The 24644-nt window shown below is 61.5% G+C and overlaps 4 protein-coding genes across 7 annotated transcripts; 1 reads left to right on the top strand and 3 right to left on the bottom strand.

Annotated features, from left to right (window-relative positions):
* Window positions 1-167: 167 nt before the first annotated feature.
* GOLGA7B (golgin A7 family member B) lies at window positions 168-8302 on the bottom strand. 3 transcript variants are annotated; one of them, XM_033066376.1, is made up of 5 exons: window positions 8117-8302; window positions 2541-2666; window positions 2008-2160; window positions 1767-1868; window positions 168-1653 (listed from the first exon to the last, which is right to left on the bottom strand). In XM_033066376.1, exons 1-5 carry the CDS (start codon window positions 8285-8287, stop codon window positions 1549-1551), a joined length of 657 nt encoding a protein of 218 aa, XP_032922267.1. In that variant the 5' UTR covers window positions 8288-8302; the 3' UTR covers window positions 168-1548. The 3 variants fall into 3 exon arrangements, with proteins under 3 accessions (XP_032922267.1, XP_032922268.1, XP_032922266.1); XM_033066377.1 differs by lacking the exon at window positions 8117-8302 and adding an exon at window positions 3678-3762; XM_033066375.2 differs by lacking the exon at window positions 8117-8302 and adding an exon at window positions 2938-3165.
* Window positions 8303-10412: 2110 nt separating this feature from the next.
* On the top strand, window positions 10413-13213 carry SFRP5 (secreted frizzled related protein 5). Its single transcript, XM_033066218.1, has 3 exons — window positions 10413-10957; window positions 11610-11687; window positions 12077-13213. Exons 1-3 carry the CDS (start codon window positions 10426-10428, stop codon window positions 12415-12417), a joined length of 951 nt encoding a protein of 316 aa, XP_032922109.1. The 5' UTR covers window positions 10413-10425; the 3' UTR covers window positions 12418-13213.
* Window positions 13214-15412: 2199 nt separating this feature from the next.
* On the bottom strand, window positions 15413-20322 carry ZFYVE27 (zinc finger FYVE-type containing 27). Of its 2 annotated transcripts, XM_033066680.1 has the most exons (12): window positions 20077-20322; window positions 19921-19991; window positions 19664-19850; window positions 19426-19521; window positions 19124-19236; window positions 18313-18443; window positions 17883-17954; window positions 17692-17712; window positions 17355-17499; window positions 17013-17059; window positions 16453-16534; window positions 15413-16230 (listed from the first exon to the last, which is right to left on the bottom strand). In XM_033066680.1, the coding sequence occupies exons 1-12, from the start codon at window positions 20271-20273 to the stop codon at window positions 16166-16168; spliced, it is 1227 nt and encodes a 408-aa protein (XP_032922571.1). In that variant the 5' UTR covers window positions 20274-20322; the 3' UTR covers window positions 15413-16165. The 2 variants fall into 2 exon arrangements, with proteins under 2 accessions (XP_032922571.1, XP_032922572.1); XM_033066681.1 differs by lacking the exon at window positions 17692-17712.
* Window positions 20323-21735: 1413 nt separating this feature from the next.
* MARVELD1 (MARVEL domain containing 1) lies at window positions 21736-24624 on the bottom strand. The gene has a single exon (XM_033065760.1). The coding sequence runs from the start codon at window positions 24135-24137 to the stop codon at window positions 23610-23612; it is 528 nt and encodes a 175-aa protein (XP_032921651.1). The 5' UTR covers window positions 24138-24624; the 3' UTR covers window positions 21736-23609.
* Between the last annotated feature and the right edge of the window lie 20 nt (window positions 24625-24644).

The raw sequence follows: 24644 nt of genomic DNA, 5'->3' as shown, positions 1-24644 counted from the left end.
TCTGTCCCTACTGCCCTAGACTGCTCCGTCCTCCCCATCCCTTCCCTTCCCCCATGCTCACCTTCGTGGGGTTCTGTGCAACCCAGTGTGAAAAGATACCCAGCCTGATTCCGTGCCCCTACAGTGTTTTCCCACTCCACCTTTCCAACACAAGAAGATGCAGGGTAGGCAGTGGGGGAAGAAGCGTGGGGTTTATTGAGGAAGGTCTCCATGCAGGGGGAGTGCTCCAGCAGGAACGTTGAGGCCAGGGCCACCCCACAAACACATCATGACTGAGCCAAAAGGAGTCCCACAGGGCAGAGTCCTCCCTCCAGGTCCCCAGGAGAGAAACGCCAGCTTGGTTCAGCCCTGCACCCAGACAGGAATTCTTCTCCTTGGGGTGCTGGATGTCACAGGGACCCTCCTATTTCCCCCTATCTGACCCTGGACCAGGAACCTCCACACCTTGCTGCCAGGCTCAGGTGCCCCTCGAGGTCCCCTCTTACAGGCCAGGCTGAGAATTGGGGCACTGGTGGCAGATGCATGCAGGACAACCGGGCAGGGGAGGACTCAGCAGTATGAAAGGAAGGGCCCTTATGGAGCTGCTACACTGGGCACCCTCCCTGCATTAAGGCAGGTCATGGGGCAGAGTAGGCAGGGGCTGCTGGCAGCTAGGTACAGGTAAACTCTGTCAGGACTGGGCAGGGAGCCTGCTCACCCATGCCACAGTTCAGCCTCAACTGTGCCGGGCCATGAATGAGCTCAGGGCACATGGCACAGGGTCATGCCCAGCACTGCACCTCCCTGCCCTCGACACTGGGCTGGAGGAATACCTGGGTCCAGCTGGGGATGGCAGCAGGTCATGCAGGGAGCAGAAGCAAGTGCCCAGTGTCAGGGCAGTGAAGGATGCTGCTGGAGAGGATGTAGTGCTAGACAGGGGAGGAGGCCAGGGGAGCAGCAATGGGGCAGCAGGTGGGGCAGAGCTGGGGTGAATGCATGGCCCATCATGCAAAAGAAGCGGCACCACTGCTCTGCCAGGCCCCGTGAACAGCAGACAAGGAGCAGCTGAACCCACACCACAGCATTAAGAGCAGGGTGCCCCAAGGAGGGGGTGCAGCAAGAGCTGTCAGTGCCTGTGGGCGTGGGGTTAAGTGTTCGTCCCCTGCCAAGCATTGCCTGGCTTTGCCAGTCGCAGTGTTCCCCAGTGCATGGCAGCAGGGACACTGCCAGCTGGGACTGCCCGTAGCAGGGCGAGCTCCTTTTGCTTGTGGCAGGGGCGGCAGCACCAAGCACATGGAGGGCCGTAGGAGCCCCTTGGCAACAGTTCGGCTCAGTGGGAAGCACCTGGGATGCCCCAGCACCAGTCCCTGCCCACAGTGGGTCCGAGCAGGGGCAGACCCACTGCGGGGGACAAAGAGCAGATGGGGGTGGGCAGCCCCACTGCGTAGCCCCGGCCTCCCCCTCCTGCTCTCCCCGGGCTCAGAAGCGGGTGCTCTGGTAGTGCAGCCTGCGGAGCTCGGAGAGGCCACTGTCCCGGCAGTACGAGTCCCTGCAGGGACTCCCTGCCAGTCACCGGCCCCCCGCCCCACCGCCGCCACCGCCGCTGCTGCTGCTGGAGCTGCCGCTGCTGGAGCTGCCACTGCTGCACCGGTCCTCGTAGATGGAGATCTCGATCTGGGCCCTGCTAAGGATCGTCGGTGAGATGTTCCAGCTCGATTGCCTAGCACCCACGCCCAGACTCCCTTCACCCTTGCCATCCCCCAAGCACTCCACTGCCCAAAGGATACAACCCTCATGCCACGCTCCAGGGGGTCAGTGAGCAGCAGCCCCCGTGGCGCATAGATCTTCTCATTCTGGTCCTGGATGTACTTGGAGATCTTCTTCAGGACCTGTCAGCACAGGGAGGGACACTCAGGGCCTGCCAGTATTGCTGTTTACCCTGGCCTCCAGTCGCATGTTCCCTGTGACACCCCTGAGCCATCCCTGTATCCACTGCCCATCCCTGAGCCCTCCCCCGCACCTCAGCACCTTCTCATAATGTGTCTCCATGCAGAGAAAGATGAAATACGCAGTGGCACAGGCCAGGCACCCCTCAAGGTATGAGCTGCCCCCAATCTTCTCTGCCTCGGCGTAGAAGCCATTTAGGGTTTTCACGGTTTCTTCAAAAAGTTGCCGCTCAATCTAGGACAGAAACCAAGGTGAAGAGGAGTCTGGCCAGGGACTGGCTCCCTGCACGGCGTTGTCCTCATTCCTGGGGGGACTTGGAGAGCACTTAACCCTCTCCTCTCTGCCCAGCTTGCAGGCCCCTGCCCACCTCCCAGCCATACCGAGACCTGCTGAGCCTGCAGCCTTCACCAGAGCCTCCCAGTCCCCAGGAGCATGAAAGCTCTTGTATACCAGCCAAGGCAGCTGTGATTTCATGCACCCAGCAGCATTGTCTGGCCCAGGGCCACACAACACCCCAGAAGTCCCCACACCTTTAGGCCCTTCCTCCGTCTGAGCCCCCATAGCACACTGCCATATGGCACCCCTCCACGCTGACAATCTCTCAGACTCCCTACCCGGCTCTCCAGCTCAGGGGGAAACTTTGTCTGGAACTGGCACGTGGTCCCATCACTGTAATCCCGCTGCACAAAGACCTTGGTGGCCAGGGACGCGCTGCGCCGCAGCTCCTGCAGGCTGTGCACCTGGGGGCAGAGGGTGAGATGGGGGGGCTGCAGCCAGGGGTGCTGGGCATCCCTACTGGAAGATTCCCGCAGTGTCAGGGGCTGCAGGCTCACACACCCCGGGGCAGGGAGCCCCTAGCAGAGGGTGTGCCATGCCATGAGCACAGCTTGGCGCTGGAGGTGTGAGGTGGGGGACAAGGGGAGGATGGCGGCAAGGGGAGGATGCTGTGGCAGCCCCCTGCCCGGAATGAGGGTGAGTGTGCTCTCCTCCCGGGCTGGTGTGTGGTCTCACCCCCAATGGCTCCTGCATGCACGAGCTTTTTTGTCGCCAGTGGGCCCGGGAAGGGGACGGCGCCCTGTCCCCAGCAGTGCCCCAGAACACAGCCAACCCAACAGCTCCCAGGCGGGAGGATTGCAGTGAGCCGAGCAGGAGCAGGCACTGGGCAGCAACAGAGGCACAGCGGGCGGGCAGGCTGCAGTGGGGCATCGTCATGAAAAGGACCGGCAGCCCTGGCAGCTGGTGCTGAGCCCTGACTCTCCACAGGGTGTGAGGCCGTGCCAACCCCCGAGCTCCAGGTTGTAGGGTAGCTTTGGTGTCTGGAGAACAGGATGGAGGTGCCCGGTTGTGCCAAGGGCAGCCATCAGGCCCCTCCCTGAGCTTCCCCTGAGGGACACGGGGGTACTGCCTGCTCTGTGCCCCACAGACCGTCTGAGCTCACCCGCGTCCCACCCACGGCATCGGGAGAAGGACCCCCAGTCCCACAGCCCAACGCAGACACGCTCCAGCCTTCACCGAAGGCACTCTGCACCAGCCTGCACCCCCACACCCCTTCAGGCACCTCACCGGCCCTTCTGTGCCCATGGAGCCCCTCTCCCCACGGGCCCCAGCCCCACGCTGTCCCCCCGCAGCAGCGCACCCCCCGCGGCCGGACCCCGGTCCCTGCCGCGCCCAGCCGGGGCAACGGGGCGGGGGAGCTCCGCCGCAGCCCGGCCCGGGGGTGCCGCCGCCGGCTGTCCCCGCCGCGCACCCACCTCCGTGGCCATGGCGCGGCGGGCGCCGGGCCGGGCTGTGCCGTGCCGGGGGAACCGGGCCGGACCGGACCGGCTCCCGTGTGCGGAGCCGCGCGGGGCCGGGCGCTGTCCGCGGTGCTGCCGAGCCGAGAGGCGGAGGCGGGCCCGGCCGCCCCGTGTGCGCAGCCGCCCGGTCCGCCGCGGCCCGCCCCGAGGCACCGGGGATGGGTGCCTGCCGCCACCGGCACGGAGCCCCTGGAGGACGCGGCCCCGGTGCTGAGGACGGCGGTACCGGCTGCCCCGGGGCTGGCCCCGGAGAGGGGCTGCGAGGGAGGGATGGTGCTGTGTGTCCCGGGGGTCTGGAACGGCGAGTGCCGGAGCCCGGATATCTTTGGGATGCGGCTGTAGGTCCCTGGGGGGAAACCTGGCTGCCGAGGGGGAGCTGCGGAGGTAACAGAGGCTCTGAGCGGCCGTGAGGGTGGCCCGGCAGGGATTTGGGGAGTCGACCGTGGGACTGGCAGACCGCCGTGCCAAGGGGCCTCATCTGAAGCTGTTTGTTTGCGAAAGAGTTGCAGCTGGTGCTTCGAGCAGACATCAAAGAGCAGAGCTAACGAATTCCCTGTTATCTCTGTCCATTGACAGCTCAATTAGAGCCGGAGAAATGCCAAACGGGGGGAACAGAGGCTCTCCCGAGAGGGAAAGAAGGGGGGCTCCCGGCCGGGGCTGTAGCGAGGCGGGGGATGCGGTAGCTGGGCACAGGGCCCTCAGCAGGCAGGAGAGCAGCCAGCCCTTCCCTCAGCCCTTCCCTCAGCACCTGGGCCATGCTGGAGGCAGCGCGGGGCCCTGCCAGAACGTCTGCTCTGGCAGCGAACATGGCTAACACAACTAACACACACAGATAACACACATCTAACATGCAGGTAACACACAGCTAACACAGAGATAACACACAGCTAACACACAACACACAGAGCTAACACAGCTAACACACAACTGACGTACACAGCTGACACAGCTAGCACAGCAAACACCACATGGCCAGCTGCCTGCAGCACAGGGGCAGTTCTGTCTGACTCCTGCTCCCTGCTCTGAGCACCAGCCCAGGCTTTGGGCAGAGCAAATAGAGGCAGGGCCTGGGGTGGTTGGTAGGTAGCCCCCTTTCTCTGGAGCATGGCAGGGTTTGTGACCAAGGGACTAAAGGACACAGGCAGTCAGGGACCCCAGTTGGAGGGCTTATCTCCCCCGCAGACACAAAGCTATGGATCCCACAGCTTTTGGGGAAACCTGCTGCTCCTAGGTTTCAGATCATCTCTGCCAGCCCACACTCCAGAGCAGTGAGGAACACCCTGCCTTGATGGTGCCACAAAACCATGCGACACCTCTTGAGAGGGTGGTGTGAGAAGTCTCCCCTGCACCCAAACACGTGCATGCACATTGGCACAGGCACTTGTGCATGCACTCAGATGCCCACATCTGCCTGCACACCCCATGCACCCAGGCACACACCCAGGTGCACATGCTGTGCTCACACACCTAAACCTGTCCTCAGATGTCCCCAAACCTGGACCCTGCATCCCATCTCCTTCCCGTGCTGCATGCCACTGCCACGTCAGTGCTCGCCTGCCCGCCTGGCAGGTCCTGCCGGTTGCCATGGCAATACTGTGCCTGCCAGGAGATGAAGTTTCCTCTCCTATGCTGCAGTGAGGGGCCGACAGTAGCCAGGAGGATCAGCTGTCCCTGCCACCCCAGGCTCTGCCCATCATCCCACATCCCGGAGTGTTGACCCAGGGTGGTCTCCTCTAGCTACACCAACCCAGCCCAAGCAAAGGACTCTTAATTCTGGGCTCCATGTGCCTCACAGGCCATGGACCTGCTGTCTGCATGTGTCAAGCAGTATCCCTTGGTGGGAATCACCCCACCACAGGGAGCTGCCTTCTGCCAGCCATACTGCCCAGGACCAAGCCTTGTCCAGTGGCAGGCAGGACATGGACCTGTCCGGGAGCGCTCCCCATCACTACATAGACCCAGCCCTGCCTGTAGTGCCTGCAGACCCTGGCATCTCCAGAGCCCACTGGGGTCTCCCAGCTCCCCCGTGCAGGGTATGGCATCATGGGCTTTCCAGTTTTAGCCAGTGCAGGAACAGACCCTGCTGGTTTCCATGCAGAGGAACAGGGTGGTGCTTTGTAATGCCATGCTGTGCTATGCCTGCCAGCAGGACAAGGCAGAGGTGGAGGGGGGCTGGCATAGCCAATGGACTCCCAGGCAGTAGGAAAAGGGACAGCAGGGGCTCAGGGTAGCCTCAATGTGCTGCATGCCCTGCTGCCCTCCCCAGACCACTGCACTGTTAGGGGTCCTGGCAGGGGTCTGACCCTTCTGCTCCATCTGCTCGGCCCAAAGGGGCAATTTTTCAGGCTGACTAGCAGCAAGGATAGGTATGGCTCATGCCAGAGCTGCCTTTACTCCCTTGCCTGGCTCCTCCCTTGCACGTGGAGTGAGGCAGCTCTGACTTGTCTTGCAGATAGACCCCGCAGATCTCTCCTTGCCCCTGTCCCTGCCCCATGGGACAGACATGGGGCACACTTGGTACCCCTGTGGCCAGCCCTCAACAGACAATGTGCCTGTGCCCATCACACCACAGCAGGCATGGCCCAGCAGTGCCCCTGCTCTGACCCCTGCACTTGACTCCCAGACCAGGACCAGGGGGTGTCCCTGGTGTGTCCCTGGGTGCATGGTGCTGCACCTCACCCCAGCATCTCAACCTTCCCTGCAGTACAAGGATAACTGGGGCCCATGGAGAACTGCTGGAGCCTTGCAACCAGCCTGGGATCAACTCCCCAGCCCCATCCTGCACCCAGTGCCTGCTGAACCCCTCTCCAGCCTGTCAGAGCTGTCAGCAGCTCCAGCTCTGCTTCAAAGGGGCCACAGAAGGGCATGGCAGCTGTTTCTTCTAGCACTGGAAGTGCTTTCAGTAATGGTGGGGAGCATGAGCTCACTGTCCCAGTGAGGACAACAGTGACATTTTGGAGGCACAAACACAGCGTGATTAGCTGATAACCTTTCCTGAGAGATCCCAGGTGTGTGCACCTGGGAGAGAAAAGGGAGGGGGATGAGGCCCCCACACTGTGAGCCTCTGGAAAACAGCTCCAAATCCCCCAGCCTGCCCCTTCACACACGGAGAGTGCCCCAAACTGCGGCCAGCTGACCCTACAGACTGGGCATCTGAGTGTGGACACCCCTTTGTAGCACCTGTGGTCCAGCTGTGTCCATCTGAAGGGGCAGTTCTAGGACCCCCCACTGCACTGGGAGCCCCCGCAGAGGGTGGGGGCAGCCCAGCAGCACATCCCACAGGAGTCCGCAGGGACTGGGAGACACAGCATCTTCCTGCACACAGGCAGGCGGAGGAGGATGTGGTTTGAGAGCAAGGTGCCAAGGTCTGCCGTTAGCAAAGGTGCCAGCTGGAAGCAGGGACTGAGAGGGGATTGCTCCCACACCGCTCATGGGGCTGTGGTGGGAGCAGAGTGGTGGGGCGGGGAGGGACAAACAGCCCAGCAGACAGGGTCCCCACGCACGGTGCCCTGCTGTGAGGGAAAGAGACTCCTCAGAGGGTCCGCACATGCGACATGCCCCCTCCCTGCCCTGCTGAGCAGGACCAAACGCTGGGGGCCAGGATCGGGGTGTCCGGCAGCGAACAGGGAGGGTCTGTGTGCGAGCTGGCAGGAACTGGGCAGGGCCAGGAGGTGCTGGGTGGGGGCTGGGAGGGCGCCAGGGCAGTCTCGGCTCCGCAGCTGGGCCGGGAGCGCTGCCAGCACATTCCTGGGGCTGCCGGGCAGCCGAGTGTGTGTGGGCGCGGGGCAAGTGCACGGCAATTGCTGACCCTCCCCGCTGCCCACCCCGATGGTGACACATTACCCCCGGACAACCTCGACCCCACGGTGTCCCCAGTCATGCCCCAAGCTCCCGCGGCCACTCGCAGTCAGGATCACCCCCAGGGAGCCGTGCCAGCCCAGCTCTGCCCCCCGGGCAGGGTGCTCTCTCCTGGGAGCTGCCGGACAGTCCCAGCGTGCCTCCCCTCCTGGGACTCTGCATGGCTAGCCCCGGTGCTCTATCCTCTCCCAAAAGCCCCTGCTCCACAACGAGAGCAGCCCTGGAACCAGTAAGGGACTGGGACGGGAAGGATGAGAGGCTGGGGGAAGAGGAGGGTGGGAGGGACCTCGCTCAGCCCACCCACCGAGGCCCAGGGGGTGCATCTCTGCTGTCAGAAACAGGGTCGGTAGCACCCAAATCTACTCCAGGAGAGTAGGTGGGGACACAAGGATGGAAGGAGGCGGCCGGGACCTTGCTCAGCTTCTCATTTCCTGGGAGTCTCCTGCTTCCCTAGCTCGGATCTGCTCCGTGCTCAACCAGGCACGGATCCTCCGCGGGGAGGGTCGAGGGAGCACCCCCAGGGGATGTGCTCTTACCATGCCACCCTGGCTGGCCGTCCCCATGGTCCCCACCGCAGAGGGGCAGTCCTCACGGCCCCTCTTCTGGCCTCGCTGCTGTGACAAGTGGCACAGGCAGTGACACAAGCGGTGGCACAGCCAGCTTTCTGGAGTGACAGGAGCAAGTGTCAGTCTCACAGCCAGCTGCATGGGTGCAGATCGGGGATGTGGGCATTGGAGCAGCCTGCGCAGACAAGACACAGGGAAAGGTGCCAGCTACAGATATCTTGGGTCCGTCCCCTTCTCCGGGGCACAGCCCAGATCAGCCTTGGAGCATCCTGGGTGGGAAAGGGTTGAGGAAGCAATCCGAGTGCAGCAGGGTCTCCCCAGAGCAGAGGCACAGTCTCAGCTCGGAGGTCAGGCTGCCAGGACGTGCCAAGCGGAGGGAGCAGGGGACAGACATCGCTCTTCTGGGACCAGTCCTGCTCCCTGCAGCATGGCCAGGAGGTGACTCAGTGCTCCAGTAAAGGCGTCATAACAAATGAAGGGGGTGGGACAGCTGGCAGGGAGACCCTTTCTCAGCCCCAGCCTCACCAGCCCCCTCACCTTCATCTGGTGCAGTGCCAGCTGCCACAGAGTGCTCAGCACCCCAAAGGCCTTCCTGGGAGGAGCTGGGGATGTAGAATAACGCCAGAGCGGGCTGTGGAATGGGGCAGGCTGAGACCTAGGAGCTGGTGCATGGTCAAGAGCAGGACAGTGCTGGCAGTGCCACGGGAACAGCCCAGGGACATGGCACACCCGCGACTGTGCTCAGCATCCGCACGCTGACAGCTCCACCCCGCACACCCAGCCTCCCTCTGCCTCTGCTCCCAGGCCTCACCAGCCCCTTCCCAGCCCAGCTCCCATGGCAATTACACCCTGCCTAAGCCCATCCATCACGGATTAGCTATTTTCTATTAGCATTTATCTCCAGACAATCTTACTCCTGCCGTGACAGCCTGATGCCTCGATCACCCTCCCTCCTGCTACCAGGCAGCCCTGATAACAGGCTGCTGTATCTTATCGGGCTCCCCGGCAGTTACACATTAATGGTGCCATCTCCGGGGCTTGGCTGGGGCGGGATGAGCCCAGCCCACCCTCAGGCTGGGAGCAAGCATCACTGGGTGATGCAGTGACGGGTGCTGAGCACAGAGGGCATGGCCAGGGTGGGCAGGCTACAGGGAAGGGCAGGTTGTGCAGCTGAAGTTCCCAGCACTGCCCCAAAGCAGATGGACCCCACCAGGGCTGGGGGGACAGTCCCTGCCCCCAGCCCAGGGCAAAGAGCAGCTGCTATCACTGCCTGCACTGGACTGTTTGCTCTATCGCCCATTAACAGAGCTGCCTTATCCGGTGGGCAGGGGCCAGCGGCAGCCCGAAGCCGGTTGGCCAGGCAGGGGCATCGATCATGGGAAAGAGAGGGGTGCCCCAGATAACCCCTGCAGACAAATGAGTTTCTAATGGAGTCTTAAGCCTTGCACCCCCCATCTCCAAGGGAATGGGGGAATGTCATCCAGGCAGGACCCTCACATCACTTGGGCTCTAGCTTTGCCCACAACCTGAGCACTGGCAGGGCCTGGGTGCAAGTCCTTTGCTGAAAGGTGTAATCCCAGCTATGCCTGTGCCAGCAGACCATGGACTGCCCAAGGTGCATGCTGGCAGAACCATCCATGAGGAATAAGGACCCCATGCCCATGGCATCGCCTTGTTGATGGCACACCTGGCACCTGGGTGCAGCAGCCCTCCCGGGCTGCGGCATGAAGCTTCTGGGGCGTCCTCTTTCTTAAACCCCAGCACCCCAAGCATATTGCCTTGGGAGAAAAGAGTGGGAAGTGGGGTGGCACAGGTAGGAACCAGGGTCCCCTGCCCCAGGACAGAGCATGCCTTTGGGGTGCCAGGTGGGATGGGGGCAGCAGGACAGGTGAATAACAGGGGCAACTTGTGGCCACAACACATCGCCATGGGACAGGCGAGCCAGCCCTTCTAGAAAGCATCACCATTGGAGCACACAGAGCCAGGGAGGGCTGAGGGGGCGCATGCAGGGGGTCTCGCTGGGAGGGCGAGGGGCATGGAGCACCATGTGCCGGGCAGGGAGGCAGGGAGGGAGGTGGCAGCGGTGTGGGCAGACTAGGGGGAGCAGGGGGCCAGCCCCGGGGGGCCCGGCAGGCAGAGCAGATTGGCTGCCGGCGAGGTCTCCAGCCTCCTTAGAAAGGGCAGCGAGCGTGGGAGGCGCTAAGGGAGCAGGCAGGGTGCCGAGCCGCGCTCCCGTCCCGCTCGGCAGCCGGGCCGGCAGCGGCAGGCGGGCAGCGGCGATGCCGCGGGCGGGCAGCCCCCGGGGCTCCCGGGGCACGGCGCTGCTGGCCCTGTGGCTGGCGCTGGCAGGGTCCCTGGGCGGCGGGCAGCACTACGACTACTATGGGTGGCAGCCCGAGAGCCTGCCCCACGGGCGGTTCTACGGGCGGGAGCCGCAGTGCCTCGACATCCCGCCCGACATGCAGCTCTGCCGCGACGTGGGCTACAAGCGCATGCGGCTGCCCAACCTGCTGGAGCACGAGACCATGGCCGAAGCCAAGCAGCAGGCTGGCAGCTGGGTGCCCCTGCTCGCCAAGCAGTGCCACACCGACACCCAGCTGTTCCTCTGCTCCCTCTTCGCCCCTGTCTGCCTCGACCGGCCCGTGTACCCCTGCCGCTCCCTCTGTGAGGTGGTACGCGACTCTTGTGCCCCTGTCATGGAGTCCTACGGCTTCCCCTGGCCTGAGATGCTGCACTGTGGCAAGTTCCCCTCTGACCACGAGCTCTGCATTGCCGTCCAGTTTGGGAACAGCAAAGCCACGCCGCCACCAGGTAAGTGGGAATGCTACTGTAATGGGAATGCATGTGGAGCCCCTGAACAGCCATCCCTTCACCCCTCACAGCACAGCCCAGCACACTGGTGTTGGCCGAGGACTCTCTGTCTGCAGCAGGGCAGGAGTGGGCACTGTATCAGCTTTCTCTGGGCACCACTCGTTGCCCAGGAGCACTGGGCTCCCAGCTTCCTACACAGAGCTGTCACAGGATAAGGAACAAGAGGGGATGAGGTGGGAATAACTGGCAGATCAACGACCGTGCTATGACCGTCTCCACCCACTGGGTCCCAGGTCAGCAGCAAGAGAGCTGCACCTGCGGCTGTCAGCCCCACACTGCTGCTGCAGGGTGGCTGTCCCTTCAGGCAGGAGGGAGCCTAGGGTCAGGATCAGCCTTTAGGCTGGGGCTACCCTTACTGATCCTATGCTTCAAAGTGCCACCATCTGATGGGAGGATATCCCCATATCTCTTCCCCTCCTGGGGGATGAACCTGGCCAGCAAGGAGCTCTGTGCCTCCCTGCATCACCCCAGCACAGCTACCTAGGGAGCAGAGGAGCTGCTGGGGCTCTCCCAGGAGTGTTCCCGAGGAGCTGGCCAAAGTGACAAGTACCAACAGCAGGAAGCTGTGACAGTAATTGGTTTCTCACCGCAGTGTCCAAGATCTGCACCCAGTGTGAGATGGAGCACAAGGCGGATGGCATGATGGAGCAGATGTGCTCTAGTGACTTTGGTGAGTGCTGGGATCTTTTTCCCAGTCCCCCTGGATAAGGGTCTGCCTCCGCTAGGTCTGACAGCTGGGGTGGGAGTTGGTCAGAGGGTGGGGTTATATAGGGACAGCCCCATAGCCGACCCCTGAGCCCTACCCTTAGACCCTTCATGCATGAGATGGGTGCACCACAGAAGGCAGCGTTGGTGGGGATGGGCAGAGTGGGACAGTTGGGAGGGTCACTGGGGGCTTCTGCTGGACCTCTCCCCCACACCGTAACTTCCCCAGAGACCCAACCCAGGGATGGGCTGCACCCTGCCCTGCACAGGTGCCTGGCCTAGACCCTCCCCTCCCCAGCACCCCAGCAGTGCTCCCTTCCCCCAACCCCCAGCACTGTGTGCTGCCCCACACAGTGGTGAAGATGCGCATCAAGGAGATGACGGAGGAGAATGGGGAGCGGAGGCTGGTGGCTGCCCAGAAGAAGAAGGTGCTGAAACTGGGCCCGCTGAGGCGCAAGGACACCAAGAAGATGGTGCTGCACATGAGGAATGCGGGTGCCTGCCCCTGCCCCCAGCTTGACAGCCTCAGTGGCAGCTTCCTGGTCATGGGCCGCAAGGTGGGCGGCCGCCTGCTCCTCCTGGCCATCTACCCCTGGCAGAAGCACAACAAGGAGATGAAGTTTGCAGTCAAGTTCATGTTCTCCTACCCTTGCCCGCTCTACCACCCCCTGCTCTATGGGGCTGGGCAGCACTAGGGTTTTGCCCACCCTGCCCTTTCCCAGAACTCCTGCACTGGCCCAACATCCCACCCCTGGCCTCCCTGGCTGCACCCCAGGACCTCAGCTCCTTGGTTGTGCCCCAGAACCCAGCTCTGCACCTGCAGGATTCCCTGCTGTGTTTGTGGGAGCCCTGATCCACAGCCAGGATCCCTGTCTCCTCCTGAGAACCCTGCTCTGCACCCCTGGAACCCCTGTTCTGCTCCAAGGACCCCAGCCCCTGCCCAGGAGCTTAGTCTGGACCCACCTTGTCTGGATGCTTGCGAGCCCTGGTCTGCACTGGAGACCCTTGGCTACTCCCAGGTTCCCCACCTAGAAGCCCAGAGACCCTTCCTTTCGTTTAGGATCCCTGCTTGGCCCTCTTGGCTACACCTGGAACCCCTACCCTGCACCCATGTCCTTTGCCCAGCTCCCTCATGATAAGCCGCAAACCCTCAGCTCCCCCAATCCCTATTCCAGCCCACTAAAACATTCCATGCCCTCACCTGAAGCTCACATGCAGCCCTGGATTATCACCTTCACAGAGACCCAGCCCAGGCAGGCCCCTCTTGCCCTCTGTTCCCACAGACTGGCCCCCTCAAGACCAAGTGCCCAGAGCAGCACAAACCCTTCCCAGACTCCCCCACTCCCCAAACCAGGCTCAGTGTGTGAGTAGGGTCCACCTCCAAGCACCCCAGACCAGCCCTGCTGCATCCCTCACACACACCCCTGCTGTGACCCAGCCCACACACCCCTTGCCCGTCAACACTACAGTAAATTATTCCACCTCAGAGAAGTCTGTGTGTGACTCACTGCGGTTCATGGGTAAGAGCTCCCTGGGGCTCCCTCAGAATGAAGAATGAGATGGGGGTCCCAGTCCTGCCCACTGAGTTAGGCAGCCTGAGAGAGCGGGGTCACCTCAGGGTCTGGCTCTAGCCCCACTCCAGGTGCCATGCCCAGAGCCTGAACCTGGGCAGTCCAGCCACTCTACGGGGCCTGGGGGGACATTGAGATCAGTGGGATGGGGGGACAGGGCCATCACTGCTGCTGGAGCCCCACTGCCGGGTTTGGCAGTGGTTTGCCAGGGAAGTTTCTTCTTTCACCAGCCCAGGGGATAAATCCATGGTCTGGGAGCTCACAGCACTTGTGAGGAGCCTGGCACTGAGTACCATAGATACTGGAGCCGGCAGCCTCCAGCCCTGTCCTCCCCATGCCGTATCGTCTGAAAGTTGTCTCTGCAGCTCCCTGCCAGCCCTGCTTGGCTGCCAGACCTCCCATGCCACAACCTCCAGCCTCCTCTAGAAAGTCCTAGGGCCACCCACCTGCGCTGGCCAGGACCCTCCCAAAAGCCCAAGGACCAGGGTAGCCCAGCCCCTTTGATGGCAGTAGGGGCTGTCCCTTAGCTCAGCTCGACTCCCCAGCTGGCAAGGGGGCAGCCTGAAGGACCCAGTCATGTTTACCCAGTGCCTGCTTGTGTCCACCCATCCCAAAGGTGAGGGGGGCCCGAAGGTGGCTGCCAGGATATTTACCCAGTGCCTGGCTGCCTGACACTCTGTCTTCTCTTTGGAGCTGGCCTGGCCTCAGAGAGCCTCCTGAGGCAAGAAAGAAATTGAGGCTGCAGAATGTCTGCACCCACCCTCTTCTGGCTGACAAGAGTGCACCTGCTCTGCTCTGGGGTGACCTCTTCTCCCTCTACCCTCTTTGGGCATGGCCTTGGCCCCACTGGGCCCCAAATCTCCAACTCTGGGCAGGGAGAGGTGCTTGTGCCCCTGCCCAACAGCCAGCTAGGAACATGGGGCAGCCAGCCCCTGCCCCAGCCTTACACCAGGAGCAGGCACTCCTCTCCCTGGCCACTGGGAAAAAGAAAGAGGGAAAATATTCAAACATTATTAGAAGGTATGTTCAGGGCTTGACTGCTGAACACTTTTCCATAGGAATAAACACAGGAATAAATATGACGAATAAATGCCGTCAATTACGACATTTTATTGCAAAACTTAAAAAGCATAAATAAAACCCCATCTCCCACAGCCAAAGTTTATCTGTAGCCCACTGTATTCCATGTCGTTAGCATCGTCCCAGAGAGTGTTCAGACATACATGGCCATAGTGCTCATTGCTCCAAATGTTTTCTCTAGAAATGTAAGCAGCTCCTCTGCCTCCCTTGTCAGCTGTTTGAGCAAGCTGACCCCTCACAGCCCAGTAATAATCCCATTGCAGACACCCTCACAAACACACCCACAGCTCTTGGGGTGCTACACAGTCCCCTCCCCAATCTTACAGCCCCCCCTAACTGCTCAGCCCTCTACACACCAGTCCCCTGCACACCCAGCACAAGCCAGACACCTTCATCAAGCGCCAAGTCCAGCTGTTCTCCAAATTTCTGTGTGAAGAAGTGGTTAGGCTGCCCACCCCACAGCTCCCACACCGGTGGGATGTAGACCCTGCAGCAAGGTCTGGGCTCCAGCAACTTCTCAGACTGGTGGGTGTCACAGCCTGCTGGGTACTGGCCCCCCAGATTCCCTGGCTTGGGGGAAGCTGCAGCTGGCTGGCAGGGACCCAGGCCATGGCTGTTCCCAGCTGCACAGCAGCCAGGGTCACATTCCTGGGATAGCTGCGAGCTTTGCTGTTCACACAAGGAAAGGTCATCCTTGTGCACACAGGCAGCTGGTGGGACCACCACCCGGGAGGGCAGGGGCAGGAGCAGCCTGGGGAGGCAGAGGAAGCTCAGTAGCTCCTGTCAGAGCTGAGGTGCCCCCTGGCTCCAGCCCAGCAGGATCCAGCCCTGGCACAGCTGACAGGCAGCTGCACACAGCTCCAAGCAGGGGGCAAACAAGGCTACAGCAGGACAGAAGACGGGAATTCCAGTAAAGCACAGAGAGCACAGGAACACCATCTCTCCAGGGGCACCTGCAGGACAGCAGGGCCAAGGCCACGGAGGTGTCAGAGTGACCTGGGACTGGGACAGCTTTCACTGGGATGACACAAGAGCCAGCTGAGGACAAGAGATTTATTGGTCATTCTCTATAGGTAATTATATATTAATCTGTAGTAGAAAGCAGCAGTCACTAAGTGCACAGAGCAGCACCAACTCCTGCCTTTTCTCACGCTGGAGATCCAACCACACAGCCCAACCCAAACCCATTCTCTTTCCTCCTCTGGGCTACAGCCAAATTCAGGGGTGAAAGACTAAATCTGCAGGCAGTGAGGCTGAGGAGCACAGGAGTGACTAGCAGAATCTCAGCTGAGCTAGGATGAAAAACCTAGCTAGTCTAGACCCCAAGGGATGCAGGAGGAGCTCTGACTTGATCCAAAAATACAGTCACTTACAGCACAGTGCTGGGAAAGGTAGGGACAGAGCCCTGAGGTTGTTCTGCCCCACCCAGGAGGTGAGGGCAGGACCAGGAGTAGGAAGGATGGCTCTTCCATCACTAAGCCAGGCCAAAGGGCCTGGGCAAGCACGTGGCAGGGCACAGCAAGTGCCAGAGAGCACCCAGGGCTTGGAGCAGCTGCAGGGATGGGGCACAGCCACAGGCAGTGCTCCACCACAGGGACCCAGCTGGTGCATGGTAAGGAGGGCTGGTCCATTCAGCCTGACGCTGGCAGGAGGAGCACAAGTGCAAGCATCCTCTGGCAGGGGAATGCCACGCTGGGATCCAAATAGTCCAGGCTCCCAGTGGCAGGGGTGCCTGCCTGCTGCCCCAGGTCTCAGGCAGTGCAGGGTGTAGGAGCTGGCTGGGCCTGTTTCATCACTTGATGAGCACCTGGTTGCAGAGAGCACACACGAACACTGTCTCCTTCTGAGCCTCCGGGGCTGGAAAGGAAAGCAAATGTCAGGGATGATCTCCCCTTCCCACCATGGGCTAGGGACCCCAGCCACAAAACTGCTTCAAGAGCTGTAAATTCATCACTGCTCTGTCCCAAGCCAGCCTGTGCTGGGCACGTCCTGTCTACCCTCCCCACCAGGGCTGGGGCAAATGCCTGGGTAGACACAACAGGTGGAAGCAGGAGCTCTTCCCTCCACCTTTCAACTCACCCGTGGCTCCCATCACAGCCTTGGGGACTTTGAAGGAACAACACCTGGAGCAGAAGCTGTTCCCACAGTTACTGCAGCTCCGCTGTGGAGAAAGATGGAGATGAGCCCCAGATGCATATCAGACTAAACCAGGACTAAGTAAAGGAGGTCAAAAGTCTATACCTCCTTCTGAGAACTGCCCACAGACTGTGTGCCAAGCATCACACACAGGGCTCAGATAAGGCAAAGGGTCATTCCCACTAGCAGACCCATGCTCTGCTTCACCAGAAAGGCCACAGGAAAAGGACTAAACCAGGGCACAGAGGCAGGTACCTCCCACAATAACACATGGGTTTGGCCTGAGGCAGCTTCCAAAGGAGTAAAGGGACAAATGCTTCACAATACAAGGGATCCCTGATGCCATTAGGCATGTGACAACACCCAGTATTTAGCTGAGGTCATTTGGGCTGTGACCGAGGCCAGACATCTGAGCTGCCTGTGAAAGCTGAGGCAAGCCAGACATAAGCAACACCTCTGCCCCAGGTGCAGACAGCAAGCTGGGGCAGAAGCCGAAGACTCACCCTCTTCTTGAGCACAGAGAAGGTGGCAGCACAGCCCGTGCAGTTCCCTGGAAAAAAGAGAGCAGAGGTCAGGCTGCCTGGGGCTGCAAGTGGCACAAGAGCAGCCATAGCTTTTGCAAAGGCTCAGCTCAGAGATTATATTGCTGCATCTTCCCATCCTTGCCCTTCCCAGGAATTCTGGGAACATTCTCCCCATGGAGTGGAAAAGATCATTGGAGGTGTCAGCACAGCCTATCAAGTACCACACCACTCTTTCCACTCCCAGTCTAAGAGTCACCATTGGAAGCAGCACAGAGCCCACCCTGCTGAGCTCCCCCAAGAAGCACCTGCTCCCAAACTCACCAAAGTTGTTGCTGGGGTAGCGCTTGCGCAGGCGCTCGGTCAGGCGTGACACCTTGCTGCGGATCACCTCATTTTTGCTCATAAAACCATTATCTGGGAGGCTGAGGTCAAAATCTGCTGAGCACTGAGAGCTCTCATCATCCTCCTGCAGAGAGCAGATCCAGCTGAGCACAGCAGGATGGCTGGGGGCACACTGAGGGCTGCAGGGCAGCCCATGCCAGAGCAGCCACCCAACTAGTAGGGTGCTCCACCTGGCATTTACTTCTACAAGCCACCAGCAAACCAGGCAAAGCTCCAGCTGGGAGGAGATACCACACGCTGGCATGGCAGTACTCACCATGACCAGCAGCTGGTTCTCCTTCTCCCGCAGCATGGGACAGAGAGGAGAGTGAGTACACACAGACCCAAAGGCACCCAGCCGCACAGTCACTCTCCCTGAGCACCCAGTTTGCCCAACAAAGTCTTTGTCCCTTTCCCACCCCAGCTGCCCTGCAGGCACAGCCCACCCCACCCCGACCAGCTTCAAACCTCAATAGCATCTTTGAACTCTTCATCAGGTTCTGCTTCCTCTGCTTCCTCCACACTGCCAGGGGTAAGATCCTACAAGAGATTCACAAATCTAGTCCTGCTGTTCCCCCACCTCTGTTCAAAGGTGCCCCCACATTTCTGAGCAGGTTCCAGGACAATGGATCTGACTCCAGGCAGCCTCACAGATGACACAAGTGTCAGAAGGTGAGGTGAGCCCCTGCCTCCTCAGACCACATCCCTACATGTGGCAAAAGGACTGAGCCAAGCTCGCAGGGCAGAGAGCAGCATCCCAGTAACTCAGGAATGGCTCACAGGCCTCCAGCAAAGCAGTTGCAAGAAGTTTGCGTGTAGAGGGACACAAGCACGGTCAGACCCAAAGGCTGACACTGCAGCTCCCATCCAACAACTGCCAGCCCTGCCCCTATCTCACCTCTGCACTGGTGGGGGTGGGGGTCCGATCTGGGGCAGCAGCTGGTGGCAGGGGTTCAGCAGGTTCTGGAGTCTTCTCGAGGGGTTTGGAGCCCACACACTGCTCAATGGAGGCTTTGAGCTCAATTATCACTGGGTAAGAGGGGAATGCAGCTGGAGTAGAGTGGCATTTCCCCACTCCCAGCCACATCACACAAAAGCCAGTTCCAAGACCTCATCTCCAGAGCTTGAGGGGCAGGGGGGGACGACTGACACATATCATTCACTCATCAGATGTCCTGCAGCTCACATATCAAAGTTAGGGCAGAAAGGAATCCCCCCACCCCCTGCCCCAGCTCAGAACAGGGAATGGCAGGGGCCAACGTCACAGTTCAGACAGATCCAACACTCCTCCAGCACAAGCCATAGGAGAGGGCTCCTCTCCCTTCCAATGGCACGTTTTCAGGTCTGTGTCATATACTGCCACAGGCACTGAATGTGTTTGAAGTTCTGAAGAGCAGGGTCAGGGATCAAGAGCCGTGGAGAGGCTCACACACAGCCTGCATTGACAGGCCCTGCTTTGCTACACCACAAAGAGAAGAAAACAGCACCTGGGCTGCAACACACATCAGGAGAGACTCTCACCTCCAACAACTGAGCCCCAGGACACCACCCCAGGACATCACTGCCTTCAGGGGGGTTCAGGGTCTGTGGAAGAGCCTGACATGGGACAGTAGGCTCAGGTGAGGGAGAGATCCAAGGCAGGATCCCCAGCTTCAGAGGGCCCTTCCCCAACCCAACTCACATAGGGCACTTCCAGCCAGGCCTCATACCTTGGTAGAACTGGGTGTTGCCCAGAAACAGGGTGCTGTTGAGGATGGCCAGGACCCAGCAGAGGGGCAGCAGGTAGAGGACACAGATAGTGCCTAGCAGCGCCCCATAAAACCTGTGGAAAGCAGCAGGACACTGTGGTTAAGTCAGAACAACTCACAAAACAGCATAAAACTCCTTCCTACATCTGGTGTTCCACCTGCTCTCTCCAAGTACAAAACAAATCAAACACAGCACCGCAGGCCCGGCTGAGCCCCTCTCCCCACCGAGCCCACCACAGGGTGCCTGACCCCGTACTACTCACTGGGAAGAGACAGTGGGGTTCTCCCAGTACAGCACACGGTACACTGCCTCACAGCTGCAGCACATCCCGTTCAGAAATCCCTCCAGCTGGATCAGGCTGCAAATGAGACAGTCACAAAAAACCCCCCACAAACACACACCCTCCTTCCCCAGATTCACACGGGCTACATAGCCAAATTGGCCTTTTTGGCTGCAGAGGCCCGCCCAGTCCCACCGCTGGGGAGGCCCCAGGGACTCACAAGCTCTTGACCTGGGCGATGGCCTCCTGCCGCGAGAGCTGCACCTTGCGCAGATCCTCCCTGCGGATGCTGTGGTACCTCCTGCGCACCAGCTCCGGCTCCGAGGGCCGGGCCCGGCACGTCTCTTGCAGGTAACCCAGCAGGGCTGGCACCGCGACCAGCAGGGCGAGCAACGAGTACCAGGCAGCTGCAAAAGGCGGGACAGCGTCAACCCGGAGGGTGCGGGAAGGGGACCGGCCCTGAGCCACGACACGCACCTTGGCCGAGGGTGAGCAGGAGGAAGTTGAGGCCGAGGCAGACCAGGAGAGAGCACACAGGCCGCTGCCACCTGCCGAGAGGGGGGAAGGCAAGGGACATGAGACCCCGGCGACAGTCTCGGTCTCGGTCTCGATGCCGGCCCAGCCCGCACCTACCGGAGGAGGGAGCGGACACCCTCGGCAGCGTCCCGCAGCGGCTCCAGGTAGAGCTCCAGCCGCCGGTAGCTCCGCACCAGCTCCAGTAAGTCGAAAGCAGCGGCGGCCTTGGGCGGCGACGGCTCCGGCGGAGCCTCACCAGCTCCCGTCGCCCCTTCGGGGCCGCCTGCCGCCCCGTCCCGCTCCACCGCCTGCATGACGGGACCGGGAACGGGAGCCGAGCGGCCCGGCCGCGCTCGGCCCGACACCGCCGCGCGCTCCCGTGACGCGGCGGGGCGCGCCGTGAGCCCCGCGCGCGGCCAATGGGAGCGCCGGGCCGGGCGCGCCGCCGGAGCCCCGCCCCGGCCGGAACGGGCCGCTCTCGGGGCCGCCCCGCCGCTCCCGGGCCCCGCGGCTCTGCCCGCGCTGGCTGCCAGCCTCCGTGCTGCGCCCTGCGGGCTGTTCTGGGCCTGGGGCTCGAGGAGGAGTCTCGGTGGGCCCGGTCTAGACACGGGAGTCGGCCCTGGTCCGGGGCTGGTCCCGATTCGTGTCTGCTCTGGTGTAGGGCTCAGTCACAGTCTGGGTCCAGCCCCAGTCCAGGGCTGGGTCTAATCACGGTTCAGGGCTCAGTTCCAGTCTGGGTCTTGGCCTGCCCTACATCCAGCTGTGTCGGGCACGGTGGGTTTGTTCCCCATGAGGTTGCTGGGCCACCTCTCCCCGAGGAGAGACCAGAGAGCAGCCTCACACCCAGAGTCCCTGGAAGGGAGCAGGAGTTCCCCACAGGCCCAGTGAGTGTGGCTGACAGCTCATTCACTGCCCCTCCGTGTCCCCAAAGCAGCCCAGCCCTGCGTGCACTGGCATTATCCTGCCCGGCAGCTCTGCTCACAGTGCTCCGGGCACCATAGGCTGTCCTAGAAGGTGCTTGCAATAGAGCAGGGATGCTGGCTCCCAGGATGCTCTGGGGATCCTGGGCTTCATCCGATGCCGAAAGCTGTAACCTTGTTATAACCTTATGCTGGCTCTTGGACAATGAGGGTACAATGCCGCTGCCGGCTGCCTGCAGCCTGTGATGAACAGGGCATGTGTCCCATGGGCAGAAGGCTGGGGCCCCAGTGACACCCCAGCTGCGGGTCCAGGCCCAAGACTCAACTCTGTCCCAAGAGTGTGTCCCAGAGCTGCAGCCAGTCCTGGGAGATGCTGGCAGCCCTCCATTGGCTCCTGACCCACCAAGGGCCAGTCAGTGTGTACATGACTGCCCGGTGGTGCCCTGGCCCTGGGACAGAGGGCTCTTTCAGCACAGAGTGACCAGGCTCTTAGGAATGCAACTACATCCTGTCCTCAGTAACATCCCATAGCCAAAGAGCCCTAGGCACTTGGCCTCCCTCTCCTCTGTCTGGAGCCCCATGAGAGCATCAGGCTCTGCACTGTCTCTGAAAAGGCAACAGGGCCAGGGATAACCCCTGTCCCCAAGAGCAGAGGCTTAAGCCTCTCTATTAGGAGCAGTGGCTCATCATCAGGGAGCCTGGCTGTGACCCCAGAGCACCCCAGGACTTTGTGACCATTGCCAGAGGTTCCAAGCAGAGAGGTCCCAGGGTGCAGGGCTACAGAGCTGGGTGTGATCTCAGCTCAGACCTCATACCCAGCAGGTTCCAGCCCCAGTACAAAGCCCCAGACACTCAGTGAGTGCCAACATTGCTTTATTTGGAAGGTGAATCCATTGGCACCTGAAAGGAGGCTGTAGGAGGATAGAGCTGGGGTGACAGACAGGGCTGCAGAAAGCCAGGGGAAGGCACTTGTGGTGGCAGAAGCACCAAGGGTATTTTGGACAGCCTGGGCCAAGGGCTGCACCAGAGTAAGGCAGAGGCAGGTGGTGTCAGGGACCAGCCTTGACACAGGGCACAGACAGCATGTCCTACCCAGGGAATGGGTACATGGCCTGGGGCTTGGCAGGGCCCCTGAGCATGATCCACTGGGACAGCACATCATGATGAAAGTGGTGGCCCAGTACCAATCCCAGACTCCTTCAAGCCCCCAGGGGAATCATGGCTGCTGCTCTTCACCTCAAAAAAGGTGCCAGGGAATCCCAGGCGACAGGCAGCTGTGGCCAGCTGCTGGGGACACCCATCTCACTGATCTGAGTCTACATAGAGACTGGAGCAGACCCTCCCAGGAGCAATAGGGAGGACCTGCCTCCAGGCAGGGTAAGCAGGGCAGCCATAGTGTGCTGCCGCTCAAAAAATTCTGTCTCTGGCTGCCCATTTTTCTAGTCAACTCTACATGGCCTCATCAGGGTTTGTGGAGCACCTGGTGGCTTGTGGAGGCTGATCCAGGGTTGGGCTGGCTCCAGTACCAGTGTCCTTCTCTGTTTTCCAAGACAGGTTGTGCTCCCACAATGCCTGGCCCCAGCTCCCCCACAGCCAGAGTGCCAGCACAGCCTGGCACTGCCATGCTGCAATGTTCACCCTTCCCCTCCACCTCACCACAGTCTTCAGGCACTGCCCAGTCCCAGAGAGTCCAGAGATGAAAATTTTCCAGGATGATAAACAAGTGTGGCAGAGACAGGCAGAGCTGCAGGCTGGTCTCCAGAACTATCAGCGAGGCTGTTTCTGTCCCTTTTGGAGTAGCCTGTCCCCAGGGCTGGTTCAGTGGCTCTGGCTGGCTTGGGGCCACAAACCTCTCTGCAGGAACAGCAGGAGGAGAGAACCCAATGATAGGCTCCCCTCAACCCCTGGGGCACCTGGCCCCCTCCCAGGACTGTACAAACTCCTGGGCTGGAGGCCCAGGGTCACAGAACAGGTTACGGCTCCACTTGTCCTTCCCCTCCCTCTGCAGCAGTGGAGGTCTCGCTGCCCTGCTCAGTCTCCAGACTGGACTGGGGTGATGCTGGATCTGGCTGTGCAGTACCTGGGTGTCTCTACAACCCCCAAGTGCAGGGAGGCGCTGAGCCCTTTGGGGCTCCAATAAGATGAAGGATGTTTCCAAGGCAGATGGAATGAGGGGCCCAGGCTGGGGAAGCCAAGTTCAGAGCCTCCCTTAGGGAATTGGGGAGGTGGCAGGCAGCTGGAAAGGCAAGGCAGGGCTGCCAGCAGGTCAGGGGGGTTTATGCCCATCCAACTGCACTAGGTACTGCTGCCCCCAGCTCAGCTCCCCAAGGCCAGTCCCCGTCCACCCCAGGGAAAAGTCAGCACCCACCTGAGCATGCAGCATCTGCAAGACCAGGGGCAGGGGATTTTGGCTTGAGTCCTAGGGGTCTCCCAAAGATTGGTATCCCTCTTAGAGGCTCTCCATTTGGGTCCTTCCATGTGCAGTAGCCTACGTGTGTCCAGGTGTGGGAGAAGCACTGTTCAGTGGCTGGGTGTCCATGCTGTCTTGGTGCGCTGCAGGGGAAGCCGTGCTCGGTGAAGGCCTCTGTCTGTCCATCCATCTGTGCAGGAGTCTCTGGAGGAATTGCAGTGCAGTCAGCCAGGAGGGGATGGGGTGGCAGGGTTGTTTCATCCCAAAGACAGGCTGTGTTCTGTCTGCGGCTGAGAAGGGGAGCCAAGTGGCGTGGGATCTCAGATGATGTCTCGCTGGTCCTGGCAACGCCGTAACAGGCAATAGAGGCCGGAGAAGAGGTACAGGCAGGCAGTGATGCCCCCACAGATGGAGGCACTCAGGTAGGCACTGTACAGGCAGTGCTGGCTGTAGCCCGGCAGGTTGCAAAAGCTCCTCTGCTTGGCCTTGTGACCCATGATGCCAGCGGCAGCTGCGTAGAGCCCCACACCCAGTGCCAGGTCGTGCACAAGGTTGGTGAGGAGCCAGCGGGAGCCCAACCAGGGTACCAGCTCCCAGCGCCCCAGCAGGCTCAGCCCGAAGAGGGCCAGGGTGAGGAGCCAGACCAGGACGGCGGCAAACAGAGCGAAGTGGGCCGCCCCCTCGTACTTATGAGCCGCTACCGTCACCCAGAAGGCAGCGCCCAGAGCCAGCTGCCCCAGTCGTAGCAGACCCAGCGGGCTCCGCAGGTAGGCGCGATGGAGGCTGAGGGAGCCGCGGGCCGGCGGCCCCGGGGGCGGCGGCACTGTCGGGGGAGCCGTGCGGGCCATGGCGCGGCCCTGCCTGCTTCGGCGCGGCTCGGGCGGGACTCAGGGCCCCGGCAGCGACTTCCTCCCTACCCGTTGCCAAACATCTGGCACTTAGCGGTCCTCCCCTCGCGGGGCCTCTCTCCTCTCCTCCCAGCCCCGCCTCCGCGCCCCCGCCGCACCTCCCGCCAGCCCATCGGACACCGAGGACCGCCGCGGATGCGCCGTCGGGCAGGGATCGCCGCGCCCCTCCCGTCCTGCTGCCCCCGGAGGGGGTCACAACGAGGGGCGGCGGGAGGACGTGAGAGACGGCGGCCGATGCCGACGGCGGGGTCCAAGGACAGCGCACCGGGACCCAGTGCGGCGGCCAGCGGGGGGCGCGCGCCGGGGCTCCCCTTACGTCATCCGGGATTCCCCTCCGAGAGGAGCGCGGTGCGGCCCCGCCCGGGGGCGAGGCCTCGCGCCCCGCCCGTGACGTCACCTGTGCCACGTGGCCTCCTCAGCGGCGGGGCAGCCTCGCCCCTCGGCGCC

Source organism: Catharus ustulatus, chromosome 8 (assembly GCF_009819885.2).
Source record: "Catharus ustulatus isolate bCatUst1 chromosome 8, bCatUst1.pri.v2, whole genome shotgun sequence".
Taxonomy (NCBI): domain Eukaryota; kingdom Metazoa; phylum Chordata; class Aves; order Passeriformes; family Turdidae; genus Catharus; species Catharus ustulatus.
Note: the sequence above shows the minus strand (reverse complement) of the source record. Positions and strands in the feature narration are given on the sequence as shown.

Coding starts and splice junctions, on each gene's coding strand:
- GOLGA7B (XM_033066375.2), bottom strand. CDS start 3,138: ATGACGATGCCCCACTGCAGCCTGCCCGCCCGCTGTGCCTCTGTTGCT. Junction 1,869..2,007: donor TGGAGACACATTATGAGAAG/GTGCTGAGGTGC, acceptor CTGTGCTGACAG/GTCCTGAAGAAGATCTCCAA. Junction 1,654..1,766: donor TGGAGCGTGGCATGAGGGTT/GTATCCTTTGGG, acceptor AGCAGGGCCCAG/ATCGAGATCTCCATCTACGA.
- SFRP5 (XM_033066218.1), top strand. CDS start 10,426: ATGCCGCGGGCGGGCAGCCCCCGGGGCTCCCGGGGCACGGCGCTGCTG. Junction 10,958..11,609: donor CAAAGCCACGCCGCCACCAG/GTAAGTGGGAAT, acceptor TTCTCACCGCAG/TGTCCAAGATCTGCACCCAG. Junction 11,688..12,076: donor GATGTGCTCTAGTGACTTTG/GTGAGTGCTGGG, acceptor TGCCCCACACAG/TGGTGAAGATGCGCATCAAG.
- ZFYVE27 (XM_033066680.1), bottom strand. CDS start 20,273: ATGCAGGCGGTGGAGCGGGACGGGGCGGCAGGCGGCCCCGAAGGGGCG. Junction 17,713..17,882: donor AGTTCAAAGATGCTATTGAG/GTTTGAAGCTGG, acceptor CTGCGGGAGAAG/GAGAACCAGCTGCTGGTCAT. Junction 16,535..17,012: donor TCTCTGTGCTCAAGAAGAGG/GTGAGTCTTCGG, acceptor CTTTCTCCACAG/CGGAGCTGCAGTAACTGTGG.
- MARVELD1 (XM_033065760.1), bottom strand. CDS start 24,137: ATGGCCCGCACGGCTCCCCCGACAGTGCCGCCGCCCCCGGGGCCGCCG.